Raw genomic sequence first — 15,351 nt, forward strand, 5'->3', positions numbered from 1 at the left:
GGAGACTCCCTCCCAAACCAGGAACAGGCAGGGTCTGGTCACCTTTATAAAAACATTTTAACCTCTTGCTATAAAAAAAAGTCCTGTTGTTTCTTTCACCTATATAAATTGACCATGATTCAAATTAGTCTTAGATGTTTCATATGATTTCTCTGACACACATTAGGAGCTGGTTCTAGGAAAAATTCCATCCCTTCATGCTCAGAGGCAAACCCAGCACACTTAATGCCTGCTTTAGGATGAATACTATGATGGTAGAGAGCAGGGTGCAAAGCCACCCCCAGTTTGACTTTCTCCCTCTAAAACCCCACCTGCATCGGCCGATACCCACATTCAATCTGCAAGTGAGTCTGGGGCCACTGGGCTGTACCTTGTCTCCGGGCTGAAGGCCTTTCACCTTCCCTCGTATGTTCTTCACCAACTCAGGATAGAAGAACTCTGGGCAGCGCTTGTGGTCGGGCTCAAAGAGAGTGAGTGTAATCCGCACAGCTGCTGCAGCCGGCTCAGAGTCCTGATGCTGTTCTGCTCCCCCAACCTCCTCTTTCCGGGACTTCTTCAAAAATGCGGGATTCAGAGAACCTGGGAGAGAGGTGAACTGGACCCTGTGGGGCTCCGACATGGCTACCAACAAGTCTTAGCGGGTGTCACTGCATGGCTTCTGTTAACATTGAAAAGAAGAGCCAGGTCAAAGCATTACAGCAAAAGATGATGCTTCCTAAAAAAAAAAAAAGGAAAAAGATGATGCTTCCTGGTTAGCATGTAGATTTGCATGTAAAAGATTTTCACTGTCAAGAATTCATTCTTAAATTTATCTTATTTACCATTTACTGCTTTGTTCTACTTAAACACTTTAAGTAGACCATTTAAACATTTTCAATATTTTTCTATTTTAAATACATTATTCATGCACATGAAGATCCTATCAGAGATGATCACTGCTCAGCACACTCGAGATATTTCTTCTATGCCCTAGAATAGATTTTTTCTATACGCTAAATCCTTATTAGAGAATCCATGCTGACAGAGCCTTGAAAAAACCCTCAAAAGTGCAAAGCCACTAGTTTCACTTAATGAAATTTATTTCATTTAATTTATCCAACTTTTTTTCCTGTGTGGGAATGATTTCTTTCTCAAGATCTCATTATTTTTATGACCAGCCAATTACTTTCATTCAGGACCAATCTTGGCAACAATGAAGCTTTCACCAGCTCACAGAAGGTGCTGCCCACCCTCAAAGAAGTAGAACACCAGTGTCTCAGGAAGGGTGCAGTTAGGCTCACCTCCAAAGGCATAAGTCTCCCTCACCACCAAACTGGGCCTTGACAAAATAAATTATCACATGCCAAAGAGATCTTCAAAGTTGCTTGGGAATGGTTAAAATAGATTGTGAACCCAAGAATTCAGAGGTTAACAGAATATAAATAAGCAAACACATGTCATGTATGTGTGCGTACATAGACATACACATGTACAGCATATGTGTGCCTCATTTATCACTGTATGTCCTCTTTTCTTTTCTTTTTTTTTTTTTTAAAGGATTTTACAGGTTTTTTTTAATAGAGGCATGTTTTTTTTATTTATTTATTTGTTTGTTTGTTTGTTTGTTTTTGTTTATACATGCACTGGGTACAGTCAGAAGCGCGGGAGGGTGAGAGAATTCACCAGAGCCAGAGCGGGGAGCAGAGCAGGCAGAAGCACCGAAGTACACTGCTGAGGGGAGCAGCGGGCGGCAGGAGAGGTCTGCGCGCCATGTGGGACCCTCCTCCGGTGGCCCGGGAGCAGCCGGGGATCGAACCGTCGCTGCAGAGGCTGCGGGCAGCTTCGCAACCCAGCGCTCAACCGCTGCGCCACCGGGGAGGCCCTGTCCTCTTTTCTTAACTCACATTCCAGTGTGAACTTTCTACCATGTCAATAAATAAGAATCTTCACTGCAGTATGAATATCCAGTGCTATGAGACTGGTTGGGAAAAAAAAAATATGGCTTTTAAATTGATCTGCCTTGTTATTTATTGTTTAATTTTGCTCCGAGAGGTACAGTGAGAGAAATTTTACCTTTCCATGCAGTTAACAGTATGCTTTTTTCTCTAAAGATGCCTTTTTTAAGGCTTAAAATGTCCTTCTCCAGCCTCATAACTCTTTGTACAAGAATTTATCCACCACCTTTCATAGATGTATTTTGCATATTGAACTTTTTTTTTTAAGATTTATTTATTTATACAAGCACTGGGTACAGTCAGACGCAAGGGAGGGTGAGAGAATTCACCAGAGCCAGAGCGGGGAGCAGAGCAGGCAGAAGGACCGAAGTACACAGCTGAGGGGAGCAGCGGGCGGCAGGAGAGGTCTGCGCACCATGTGGGACCCTCCTCCGGTGGCGGGGGAGCAGCCGGGGATCGAACCGGCACTGCAGAGGCTGCAGGCAGCTTCGCAACCCAGCGCTCAACCGCTGCGCCATCGGGGAGGCCCAACACATTGAACTTTTTAAAGCAAGTGGAATTTATTGCTGGATGGTGAGAGGTGAGGCCCTTTGTTTCTTCCTCACACCAATAATCCTCCTCCTTTCTCCTGTTGACTTAGCATATATCATAAAGTACCATCTTAAACATCTTAAGGTCAATTTCTGAAATCCATTCTGTCATGTTAACCGAGAGATTCTTTAATCAGTAATGCACTGTTTTGAAAATTTGAATATTTTAATAACTCGAAGTAAAAGTTCATCTTTATTATTCTTCTAGCCTATTCATTATTTGAGATCAATTTTGACCCATTTTGACAAGTTCCCAAATAAGCTCACTGCTTTTTGATTATAAATAAATCATAAATAGGAATGAATTCAGAAAGTTTACATATATCACATATATTCATATATGGGGTATATATTTGTATATATGCAACTGCCATTCTATTGTGGCCATAAATTTGTGATTTTTAAGAAGCAATGAGGAGGGGCCTCCCCTGTGGCGCAGCGGTTGAGCGCTGGGCTGCAAAGCTGCCTGCAAGCCTCTGCAGCACTGGTTCTATGCCCGGCCACCAGGCGAGGGTCCCACATGGCACGCAGACCTCTCCTGCCGCCCGCTGCTCCCCTCAGCAGTGTATTTCATCAGTCTGCCTGTTCTGTTCCCCACTCTGGCTCTGGTGAATTCTCTCACCCTCCCACGCTTCTGACTGTACCCAGCGCTTGTATAAATAAACAAATCTTTTAAAAAAGGTAGCAATGAGGAAATAAGATGTCTGAAAAATGAAGTTAGAATCATTCCAATTAGCAGCAAAGTGACTGGCAGCAAAACAGGTGATGGGGCAAAAGACCAGCATACACTAAGACACTGAAAGAAATTCCCCTAGAAAAAACTTTCAAGATCCCCAGGACATTTGTGATGTACTAGCTTGTGAAAATAAATCCCAGCTAAAAGCTGCAGGATTTAAAGGTCCCCCACTGTTACGAGCAGGCAAAGTCTCAGTACAATTTGCAGAGACTACATGCAAATTAACCAGTAGAATGCAGGGAGGTGATCCTGGAAGTGACAACCAGGTCCCTACCATAGTTCTGGCAGTGATTTTTAAAATAGAGCCTTCTTTTAGTCCAAAATTTAGTTGTGTGACTTTGCAGGCCTTAGTAGTTATATAAATAAGAGTGGAGGATAAAGTAAATCAAACCTATAGCATGTTAACACTTAGAAGCTAGACTTTAGGTTGCATTTTATAATGAGAGTAATAATTACTGTTGCCAGTTAATCCTACGAAATATTAAGAGAATCAGACATACTAATGAATGCTAGCCTTACAATTTTTTTTGAAATGTTTAAGAAAATATACCTAAATTTGACAGTGTGCCTACAAAAGAAACTGACTTACATTTACATGTTTATTAGCTTGATAAGAGTTAAACCCTTGGAAAGACTCTACTATTAGATTTATAAGCAGTTTTCAAAGTGTGACTATTTGAACGAATAAGCAAATAAAACTTTAAACACAATTTAAAATACTTAGAAAATTTAACTTGGTTTAAAAAGAGTTCATTGTTAAGGGGAATTTAATCGGCTAAACTGATGCCAAAAATCAAAATGAATGGTTTATATAAACCAGGTTTGTAAATAAAACCAAATTTGTAAAACTTAAAAAAAGCTAATTAAATACTCAGCTTTAATGATCTGAACATTACACACAAAAACATTCCTCTTAAAAAAAAAAGTCAACTGGTGTTAATCAAGATAAGCTAGCCTCCTTTTGTTTTTCGGGTTATTCCCAAGAACTGTGCATTTTGCTATACATCCTCCCCACCGTTATATTTTCAAGCTAAAAAAACTGAATTCTGTAATTAGTCTCTTAACTGAACTTTTACCTATTTTAATGCATTTCCTCTAACCTTTTTCTTTTCGCAAAACAGGCTACTCTATCATCCACAGAAAAAGAATTCTGTCTTCAGCCTCCTGAAAAACCATGTTTCTGATTTTTGTGTCATGTCGTATTGCATTGGCGAGAACTCGCAGAACCAGGCAGCACATTCTCTGCGGGGTTCCGGGTCTAGCAGGGGGATGCCTCTAAGTTCGGTGGACAGTGACTGAGGACTCCCGCAGCTTATCAAGGCCTCAAAAGCCAAGAGTCTTGAAATTAGGAACTTGTGTTGATCGCTAAGAACTGATTTCCGGGAATTTAAAACACGCTTCCGCGGACCGGCGTGTCTGCCACCGCGCGACGGCCGATGACAGCTCCCGAGCCCCGCCGAGGACGCCTGAGGGAAGGCGAACGCTCAGGAGAAGCCGAGTTGCAGGCACCCCGGTTCGCCGAAAACCCTTCGGTTTACGAAGTCCCGGCGCCACGAAGCGTCCCGCGAGCAGCGAGCGCGGCCCGGCCCGGCCCGGGCGCGGGGGCCGCGGGTGCGCGGGGCCGGGGCCGGGGGGCCGCGCGGGGCACCAGCCGCGGGCCCGGCGCGAGCGCGGCACCCACGCGGGGCTCCGGCCGGCGGCCCGACGCCGCTCGCAACTTCTCCCGAAGTGTCAAACTCCGGCCCGGCGCGCGCGGCCGCCCCCCCGACAAAGACACGCACCTTTGTCCCCGGCGCGACGCAGGCGAGAGCCCCGCGGGCCGCACTCGTGCCCCGCGGCCGTCCTCATGCCGGCCCGGAGCCCGGGCGGCGGCGCCTAGCGGCCGGCCCCCGCGCCCTGCCTCCCGGCGGGCGGCCGGCCCGCGCCGCGGCCCATGGCCGGGTCCCCGCCGCCCGGGGAGGCTCGCCCGCGGCGCCTCCGCGCGCCGGCCCCGGGGGAAGCGGCCCCGCGCCGACTCCACGCCGGCCGGGCCCCCGGGGCCCCGGGGCGGGCGGCCCAGGCGCCCCGGGCGAGCGCGCGCGCGGACGCGGCGCCGGCCGTTAGGGGAGCGCCCCGGGCGCGGCGCGGCGGGCTTCCAGGCCGCGCCGAGGGCCGGCGGGGCAGCTCCGGCGCGGCGGCCCCGGCCCGCGCGGGCGCGACGGCAGCCACGGAAGCGCCGGGCGCGCAGGGGCCGGAGCGCAGGCCCGGGGGCGGGGCGGGGCGCAGGGACGGCTCCTCGCGCGCTCGGCCGGTCGCACCGTCGCCGCCGCCGCCTCAGCCCGCGGGCGCTTCGTCGTCACCAGCCGGAGGGAGGGGGAAGGAGCCGGGAGGCTCGGGCCGGGCGCGCGGCGACCGTGGCGCCCGGGTCACGTGCCGCGGGGCCAGCCAATCAGCCCTGGCGGACGCGGTGACGTCAGCGCAGCGGCGTGGCCGGTGACAGCGGGCCCTCGTCACGTGACCCGGCTCACTCCAATGGGCGGCGCCGGGGCGACCTGAGGTTCCCGGCGGCCCGTGCGTCGGCGGTGGTTGGGTGGTAAGATGGCGGCTGTGAGTCTGCGGCTCGGCGACTTGGTGTGGTGAGTCCGGGCGGCCGGGGCCGAGCGCGTCGCGCCGAGTTGCTGCTCCCTGGGCGCTGGGGCGCGGGCGGCCCCGGAGCCGCCTCTCTGCGCGCTCCAGGCTGTGGGGAGAGGGCGAGACTGGCGCCGGCGCCGGGCGCGCCGCCGGGCGGAAGGGGCAGCCCGGCCCCGGGGGACCGAGGCCGAGGGTGGCCGCCGCGGGCCCGACTCCGAGCCCCGAGGCCGCCCCGCGGAGGGCTGCGCCCCGGACGCGCACGCCGGCGGCCCTCGTGAGGCGGGCGCGGGTGCTGCGAGCCTCCCGCGGACGCCGGATCCGCGGCTCGGGGTCTGGCTGGGGCTCCCTGGAAGGCGGGGAAGCCCGCGGGGCCGTTTCGCCCCGGCGAGCCCGTCAAACCCCGCGTCGCGATGAAGCAGATCCGGGCGGGCGACTCCGCCGGGATGTCGAAACCGGAGCGCCGGCGCTGCCCGGTGAAGACATGCGGGGGCACTTCTCCTTTGCAGCCGAAGGCTCGGCAGTGACCAGTGCCTTCTGGGGTGCCTCTCGTGGTCTGCTTCTGTGTCCCAGACAACCGTCCGAACCAAGCCTGTCGCCGCCGCCCAGGAACTGCGCAGCTCCTTTCTCGACCCAGAGGAAGGCTTCCATTAGCACTTGTCAAAGCCGGGCTGGTCTCGCCATGAACTAAAACAGACTTTGTAAAGGGAAGTCTGTGTTTGCAGAGCAAACAGCCCCTTTGCTCCCCTCCCGAGGAGGCTGTAGACAAGTGCCTCTGGGTAGTTTTTTTCTGTTGTTCTCCGTCTCTAGAGAAATGCACATACCCGGGCCTCCCCGGTGGCGCAGCGGTTGAGCGCTGGGTTGCAAAGCTGCCCGCAGCCTCTGCAGCGCCAGTTCGATCCCCGGCTGCTCCCCGGCCACTGGAGGAGGGTCCCACATGGCGCGCAGACCTCTCCTGCCGCCCGCTGCTCCCCTCAGCAGTGTACTTCGGTCCCTCTGCTCCCTGCTCTGGCTCTGGTGAATTCTCTCACCCTCCTGCGCTTCTGACTGTACCCAGTGCTTGTATAAATAAATAAATAAATCTTTTAAAAAAAAAAAAATGCACATACCCATGCAATTTTTCATTCCATTTCTGAGGGGTTTGGGGCTTCTTGGCCCAGCTGTGGAAGCTAGATTAAGAGCTCCCGGTTGCTTTTGTTCTGGCACCTGATGGTGCAGGCGGGGATTTTGGAGAATAAATTGCTTGTTGAATGGGTCAGGCAAATGCTGACTCTCTGTGTTTTCTCTAGGGGGAAACTCGGCAGGTATCCTCCTTGGCCAGGAAAGGTGAGTGTTTTGGTGCTAAAGTAAGACTCTGGAACTTGGGTTTGAGGAGATGGAGAATGTAAGATGCATTTCCCTCATTTGGTAGCATAGAGTTAAAATAGGCCTATTTAAATAGCACTTGGAATTCTTTTTTCCTGTAGCATCAATTCGTTTAGCAAAGGCAGTATAAGACAAACCAGGTCATTTAATTGGCCCTACCTGCTTATTTCTTGAAACAGAGATGACATAAGTTTTTTAACCCTGGAAATCAATTCCAACTTGAATTTAGCTTTACATTTAAATCTAACAAAAGAGGGGGGGGGACAATCTCCAGGAAGAGCGAAGTCTAAATGTAGGTTAGTGAAAAGTCAGAAGTATTTTTGTCCCAACTAAGTTTAAATCTTCTTTCCACGTTACCATATGTGCTGCACCAGGGCATCTTTGCGGGAGTTGGCATTCCAGACTTTGCATGAGATGATCCGTCAGAGCTTTCCAAATGTTCTGTTTTTATACTGCTACAAGCCCAGGAAGTGTCTTTAGGTTGTCTCTGCAATGTGGCATGTTCAGTGCCTCAGTTCTTACTGTTACCTATCTCAACTCTTCCTGTGCAGAAGTATTTTTAAGAATGTCCTCAACATTTCTTCAGTGGCAAGAGGGTCACATGGGGGTACTGATGTTCATGTAAATTTTAACTGCTTTTAAACCAGGTCAGTTGTAGTAAAAGGGGTAGTGTATCTACTGAATGCTGTGCTGTATGTTATGTAGGGAACTTCTAAAACCCAGGCTCACTTGCACGCGTATTGGTTGAAAGGTACCAGATTTAGACATATTAGGCCCTGGTTGGGTTTGTTTTTGTTTTTTAAGATAGTCCTTTTAATTTTTTTAAAATACTTTTAAAGCTCTGGGGGAAAAAAACCTTTTTTTCCCTCTTATCCTCTAGATTGTTAATCCACCCAAGGACTTGAAGAAACCACGTGGAAAGAAATGCTTCTTTGTGAAGTTTTTTGGAACAGAAGATCAGTGAGTAGTGCTCGCCATGAGTTTCTCTTTCCCTTTGTTTGGATGTTAACGGTGGATCTGAGCTGCCTTGAGAATATTCTGGGGACCCCAGTTCAGACTTACTATGGTCAGTAAGAATGGCACATCATGCTGACTTTATGGCTAAATGAACGGTTTATTTTATTTAGCTAAATAGTTATTCCTGTTTGCAAAAATTGTCCTGGACAGCTGTCCTGGGGCCAATAGCAATGCCAGGTAGGGTAGAACTAGGCTTCACGACCTCGAAGCTGTAAGGGCCAGGTTGGTTTTCTCTTAATGACGTTTATCTTTGTGGCTCGTGCATGAGGTGTACAGTGAGAACTAGAATCTTACTTACCTTAATAGAAGTAGCTGTGTGATTCCACACTTCTGTGTAAAACTGAATGACTTCCTCTAACATTGTAGTAATAATGAGTCAGACCTGTTCTAGGGTTGAAGTTCTTTGATAGGCCATGTGAGAGGTCACAGTGAAGGAATGTGTACTTCCTTGAGCTTCTGGTGATTTAACATTTTTGTCACTATCAGCTCGATTACCTCAGACTGGCGACATGCTTTAATTTGTTAAAGTAATTGTATTTTTAGTTATGATTCTTCCCAGAAAGTAGAGCTTTGAGTTTGAAAAATGTCTGTGACTTTTCTAATCTAATATCAACAGTTACAGATTATGTTCCTACAAAGCAATACATGTTATTCTATAGGAAAATCTCTAAACAGTTTTTCACTTGCTGGGGAGGGAGATAGTCACTATGCCAGAATGTTCAGCCTGGCTCAGCGTCTGCATGGCACAGCAGTCCCACTTCTCCATCACAGCCCCACTGAGCAGCCTTTTGATGGCCCTTTTCAAGGGCCTAATGGGCCCAGAACTGTGAGAACTAGAAACGCTCTGGAAGAGAAAATGTTCTGGTAATGGTACAAATTTCTACCAAATTGTTTTGATACATAAAACAGGTGACAGTCATTCAGTCAAGGGAATTGCTGGACACCAGAAGGAATTTTCAGGAATGCACGTGTTGTGGTCCCCACCTTCCAGGAACTCAGGTGATAAGACAAACAATTCAGATAGGATGAAGCACAGAATGAGCGATAATAGGTCATTATCAAAGGGTTCTTGAACAAGGAGAGGTCCGTGGAGAACAACTGAGTGTAAAAGGGCTGCTGGAAAAGCTGGGACTTGAATCTAACTCTGGAGGAGGCAGAGGATCTGGATAGGCAGGAATGGGTAGGGCATTCCAGGCAGTGGGGAGACTGAGAACAACTGAGCATTGAGTTGGGTGGGTGGGCACTGAAGGGCTCCCCTGCCTGGGCCGAACAGTGCACCTGGGAATGACAGGTCACGGTGTCGATTGCCCCAAACTTCATGAAGAAGTGCAGATGTCTGAAACAAAAGTGGGGATTCTCAGGAAGTGGGGACTTAAGTAAAATTACTGGGTGCCTGAAAGCGTTGTGTTCTTATAATAAAAAGGAGTAGCTAGAAGAATAAACTGTTGTCCTGTGTACAGATGTTACAGATAGGACGCTGAAAAGTGGAGCTGAGTAAATTTTCTTGTCAGGCAAATAGGTGAAGCCAGTGAAAAGGATGCATTTACTGAAAAATAACTCTGTGGTGGTGGTGTGGTTACTACCTAAAGTTCTTTAAGGAAATTCATAAGGAAGGATATACAGACAACTACCGGATATATTCTTTTTAAGAATTCCACATAGAAAGTTGTTTGTTTTTTAAGACTTATTAATGCATAAAAGAACTGGGGTGTAAGCCAGAGGTGCAGGGGGTGAAAGGATTCACCAGAGACAGCGTCAGGAGCAGAACAGGCAGATCCACTGAAACTCATTGCTGAGGGGAGCAGCTGGCAAGACAGGAGAGGGCTGCTGCACCATGTGGGTCAGCTCCCTGGGTGGGGATCGAACTCATGCTTCAGTGGCTGGAGATAGTGCCATTAGGGAGGCCCCCTGGTGCCTGTAAAAAGGTATACTTTTTACAAAGTGGACAATGTTTTGTTTGCATTCAAAGTATTTTTGGTCAAATGAGCACCTTGGCTGAGGTCTTTCTGCATCTCCAGCTCTCCCACTGCCAGAGTTTTTATCTGTCTCACCCACAGTTCCCTTACTTAAAGCCATCAGCTTTTCTCTCTTGGGACAGACTAGTATAGCCTGACCTGATGTTCCCACACTGTACCTAAGTGATGCTACTTCTTCCTAACCTCGAGGGAGGAAGGAGGATTAGCTCTACATGCAGACCAGGATACAGAGGCTTAGAGAGGTGAACAACTTGTCTGCCTCACAGAGCAAACAGAACTGTTAGGCTGGTAACAAATCCACAGCCCTTTCCCCATTGCTTGCAACTACCCAGCAATCTGGAGATTTCACCTTTAGATATTATCAAAATGCTAAATAAAATTTGCCTTACGACTTACCACTCATGGGCCTCCCTGGTGGCACAGCGATTGAGTGCTGGGTTGCGAAGTTGCCCGCAGCATCTGCAGCACCGGTTCAATCCCCGGCCGCCGGATGAGGGTCCCACATGGTGCGCAGACCTCTCCTGCCGCCCACTGCTCCCCTCAGCAGTGTATCTCGTCAGTCTGCCTGTTCTGTTACCCGCTGTGGCTCTGGTGAATTCTCTCACCCTCCCACGCTTCTGACTGTACCCAGTGCTTGTATAAATAAATAAATAAATCTTTTAAAAAAAAAAGTCAAAAAGACTTACCACTCATAACCACCTTTCTTGAGAGAAGGCGTTGGATCCTTACCCTGTTTGCTTTTCACTCTGTCAACTGCCTAGACACAGAAAGACAACATTAGTCCTACAGTGATTTAGCATTTAAACAGTGTTGTAGTGCCTCCCTGGTGGTGCAGGGGTTAAGTCTCAGCACTATCACCCCTCGCACACACCTCTGGCTTACACCTCAGTTCTTGTATGCATAAATAAATAAAGTAAATCTATAAGTAAAAAAAAAGTACACCAGGCCTCACCAGAAGCACGGCCTCTGGTCCATCTTCCCAAAGGGACCTGATGGGGCTAGTCCAGAGCAGGAGGGGACAGAGCCGGAGGAGTCGGGCCCTGTGAGAAAGCAGACTGAAAAGAGCAGTCAGAGTTACTGAAGTAATGAATGGCCCGTTCCCGCTGCGCCGAGGCGGTGGCTTCCAGGAGGAGTGCTGCACGAAACACGCAGGGCTGCTCCTGGCAGGAGATGCCGGGGACTCTCAGGGTGAGAGCTCCTTTGTGAAGGCAGGGCCATAGATGGCTGCAAGGAAATGGGGCTCTTCCTCACACTCAGGGATTGATGCCAGGGAGAGGGGCATATGGTCTTGGCACCTCTTAGGGTGACGGCGATTTTCAGTCCTCATCAGCAGGGACCACGCTCGGGGCCGAAAGGTCTGGTCAGAGGCCATGGATAGCAGGGCAGAGGCTAACTTTGCACATGCTCGAAACCACCCAGAGCACCCCATTTCAGAGAGCACAATGGGTGAGCACCCCAGTTCAGAGCACAGTAGGCCCCGGAAGGCCACCCAAGAGCTTCTGTAGCTGGCTTCACACCAGGACTCCTCACAGATCTCTCAGGCGATGGAGAGGGTAGTTCTGGTTTTATCTTTGAACATATTGAGAAACAGAGGCAGGAGACTTAAGGAGCTAAGTGATAAGGTATCCAGGATCCTCGCTGAGGTACTCTCCAGCTATAAGGTGGGACAGACTGGCTGTGAGGTGTCTGAGTACTAAAGCGGCTCTTCTAGAGAAGTCTGTGGCTCATAATTAGAAACATGGCGGGTTGAAACCATCCGAGCACCCCTTTTTCATTTTGACACCTGAATATCCCACTTCCCCTAGTTGGACCCAGGCAGTGGTTGGAGAAGGGAGCCGGGAGGATAGTAGAGCACCCTGCCCTGGTGTGCGGCTGAGCTTCAGCCCTCTGCCAGGACTGACAGGAGCTGTCCTCGAGGAGGCAGCTCCCCTCAGCACCCACAGTAGCTCCTGTCCTGCAGATGAGACTGGCTGGGCAGTGGGCTCCAGGCTGGTGCCCCGAATGGTAGAAGCTGGTGTGTTGGCACAGGCAGTGTGGGTTGAAAGCCTCACCCAACGTTGGGGAGCATTTCCAAATTCTGAGGAAAAATCTAAATCATTCATATCTGAGGTCTGCATGAACATCCTTGCTTGAAATCAACCAAGAAGTTATTTTCTTTGTGACTTTGGGTGGTCTTGTTTTTTGGTTTGTGTTTTTTGATTTCTGAATAGATCCAAGTCTAGGACCTGCAATGCTTCAGCCTCTTAGGTGGGGGGGGGGGGGGTGACTTACTAGGTGCTGCTCACCAAATCCAGGCGGAGAGGTGAACCCATGTCCGGCTCTGTCCTTGTTCTTCCCTTTGGACCATGCTCTCTGTGTTTCCGCGCTCCCCCACCTTGTGCCCAGGTCATGGTGTCTGCAGAGCCTGAGGCACACATGAGAGTGTTAGAGATGCGACCCAGACTGGGGTTATTCTTACGCCGTCGTCACGGGGTGGTTTTAATTTAGGGACAAACAGTCTAAATTTTGGAAATCTTTGAAAATGTGGTTTTTTTACTTCATTCTGAGTGGGGCGTGTGATGGAGGGGGCTTGGTGGCGGTGTTATTGGCAAGTGAGGCTTTGCGGCCGGTGTGCGGAGGAGCACCAGGTACGTCGGCCAGAGGCAGGGCTGCCTGGCATCAGCAGCCCGTGTCCTGCAGCGGAGGCCTTGACTGTCGATTTGGTCTTGGTTGCTTGGTTGGTTTTAAGAAAAATGCATGTTTGTAGTTTCCTCCAAGATCAAGCAGTAAACTGTGAAACTGTTCCCCTGTCCCTCAGCTGCTGGCTCTGGCCTTGGGCGTCCAGTTATTCTGGTTTCTCTGGAAGGCCACACCCTCCAGCTACAAGGTGCGCTGGGGAAGTTATGGGCTCCTTTCTCCTGTTTTCACACAGACGGCAGCCAACTGCACACGCTCTGCCTTCTGCTTTTCCCACTCAGCCAACTGAGGTCAGAGACCTTCCGTTTCATTTTGTGTAATGACTTCGCCGCTGCCAGTCTGGTTTTTTGGGGCGTTCGCTTCTACAAGCTGTGTAATTAGCATCTTTGCCCAGAAATGCAAAGCCTGGTACTGTTGATGCAAGTTGACTAAGCTTAATTTGTGTAACTTCTCAATCCACGGCAGATGGGGTGGTTAAAAGGCACAGGTCGGTCAATACGTTGGGAGGATTGTATAAGGTAAATCACAAGTTACATCTTCCATGAAGGCAAGGAGCAGAACAGTTCCTTAAAAAGCATGAAACAACAAGCATCAAAGAAAGGACTAAAACCGCACAGCAGAGGGTTTTAGCTCTGTTAAAGCCAGAGACAAGTGCACCAGCCCCACTCAGGCCTGGAAGGCATTGTTTACTCAGTGATTATTTATTGAGCGCCAGTAACATGCCAGGCCTGGCTGACGGGCCCTGTGAGTTGGAGAGTGATGCATTATTGATGCCCTGGCTGCAAAGCTTGCGCTCTTTAAGGAGACGGGTTTGTAGTACAGCCTTGAGAGAAAATTCCAGTCAGATGGCCAAAGCGACTTTGGTTTGTCTTGCTTTCAAGAGGTAATCCTCTAGGGCTCGGGCAGGCTGCTTTTTATTTACTGTTCTTCTGATGTGACAGGATGCTTCTCCAACAATAGGTTCAGCTCTTAAGTAGATTAACGTTTCTGCGGTGAAGTCATAGTTATACTGTCAGTTCACTTTTCAAAGATAGTCCCGAGGAGGAATATTTCGTTTTGATATCTCAAATGCTAGTCTCCAGGATGACTGGAATTTTGCCTGTTCTGCTTTCCCTCTGACAGAAATCAGGGGTCCACTTTGATATTACCTCAGCAGCGCCAGTGTGACAGCTTCGCTTGCTTCGGCCACATCTGACTTGGCTGCTGGTTGCTCTAGTCTGTCCTTAGGAACGCGCAACCTGAAGATGAGCCAATCGGTAGCTAGGAAGGGCTCTGCCTGCCCGCGTCCTGGGCCCACACGTCTTCTGTTCTCTCTGGTTCTGTTTAGTCGTAGGGAACCTGTCTCATCCTGGGGTGCCGTCTGCCTCTGTGCACGGTGGGGTTCGTGCAGACCCACCGTCACAGCCATTGTCACAACAGTCTGAGCACAGGTGGCTGCTGGTGAATTGGCAGCATTCCTCTTCCTTACAGAGGCTAGCACTTCTTCTATTATTAGTGACTGTTCTCGAGCTTTCTGTAAAGAAGCGAACCCTAAATTAGTGTGATAGCCCAGTTTCTTTATTCTTAACCTGACCCACTTTTTCTGAAGGTTATACTATGAAAGCTGTGAGTATTACAGGGTAAAACGTATAAATCATTACCTTGCCAGGCCTATAAAATTCTATCCTTTAAACTGGGATTCTGTAAACGGAAATGTCATTTAGGGAAACCGCAGAAAGTCAGCTGGGGCAGATTGGTTCAGGTTAGTACAGTAAGCCAGATAGTTCAGAATTGACAACCGGTGACTTTATTCACTTTCATATGTTACACATGGAGGGTAGGAATTAAAAATTAAATATTGAAAGAGTGTTCTACTTTTAATCCCAAGCAGTCTTGATCTAAAGACCTCCTTTGTGACTGTACCCTCATTCCAAACCACCGTCACATGTCCTGTGTGGCTTAGTGGCCATGGATACAATCATTCATGAACAAATACAGGCTCCTGGCTGCAGATAGCTATGACAACAGTAGAGGGTAGACCATGTTGCACTTCCCAGAATTTCTTAGCCCTCTTAGAATCCCTGCTTCCCAGTTGATTGACAGGTTGTCAGTCTGGCAGCGAGGCTGCTGTGGCTGCAGGTGCCTCTGGTGCCCCGATTCCCTGGGATCCACGAGTACCTTCCAGGTGATGATAGCCAGTTTTAAAAAAATGGCAGGTCTGTTGGAAAGTCCTGATCAACCAAGTGAGGGAGTGCTTCTGCTCTGGTGGGGTCTGTGAGGCACTGGCTTGTGCGGTGCGGTTCATGCCCTTCTGTGTGTTTCCTGCTAGTGCCTGGATCAAGGTGGAGCAGCTGAAGCCGTACCACGCACATAAAGAGGAGATGATCAAGATTAACAAGGGTAAGCGATTCCAGCAAGCGGTGGATGCTGTGGAAGAGTTCCTGAGGAGAGCCAAAGGGAAAGACCAGGTG

General features: G+C 49.5%; 2 protein-coding genes across 6 annotated transcripts in view; one reads left to right on the forward strand and one right to left on the reverse strand.

The window, feature by feature from the left end:
• Positions 1-5,105, reverse strand: part of UBN1 (ubinuclein 1) — a 36,309-nt gene extending 31,204 nt beyond the window's left edge. For both annotated transcript variants that reach the window (XM_037507647.2, XM_037507646.2), the window contains exons 1-2: positions 5,042-5,105; positions 371-715 (exon numbers count right to left, since the gene is read on the reverse strand). In XM_037507647.2, the coding sequence (XP_037363544.1) occupies positions 371-619 (249 nt within the window). In that variant the 5' untranslated portion in view covers positions 620-715; positions 5,042-5,105. The remainder of the gene's footprint in view (positions 1-370; positions 716-5,041) is intronic.
• A 683-nt stretch (positions 5,106-5,788) lies between these two features.
• The window catches only part of GLYR1 (glyoxylate reductase 1 homolog), a 28,425-nt gene continuing 18,862 nt past the window's right edge, over positions 5,789-15,351 (forward strand). For 2 of the 4 annotated variants that reach the window (XM_037507651.2, XM_037507652.2), the window contains exons 1-4: positions 5,789-5,875; positions 7,157-7,193; positions 8,113-8,192; positions 15,210-15,348. In XM_037507651.2, coding sequence (XP_037363548.1) covers positions 5,838-5,875; positions 7,157-7,193; positions 8,113-8,192; positions 15,210-15,348 — 294 coding nt within the window. In that variant the 5' untranslated portion in view covers positions 5,789-5,837. The remainder of the gene's footprint in view (positions 5,876-7,156; positions 7,194-8,112; positions 8,193-15,209; positions 15,349-15,351) is intronic. The other 2 variants (XM_037507648.2, XM_037507650.2) reach the window with 1 other exon arrangement.

The sequence above is a fragment of the Talpa occidentalis genome, unplaced genomic scaffold (genome assembly GCF_014898055.3).
Source record: "Talpa occidentalis isolate TD23 unplaced genomic scaffold, MPIMG_talOcc4v2.1 talOcc4.12, whole genome shotgun sequence".
Lineage (NCBI taxonomy): Eukaryota > Metazoa > Chordata > Mammalia > Eulipotyphla > Talpidae > Talpa > Talpa occidentalis.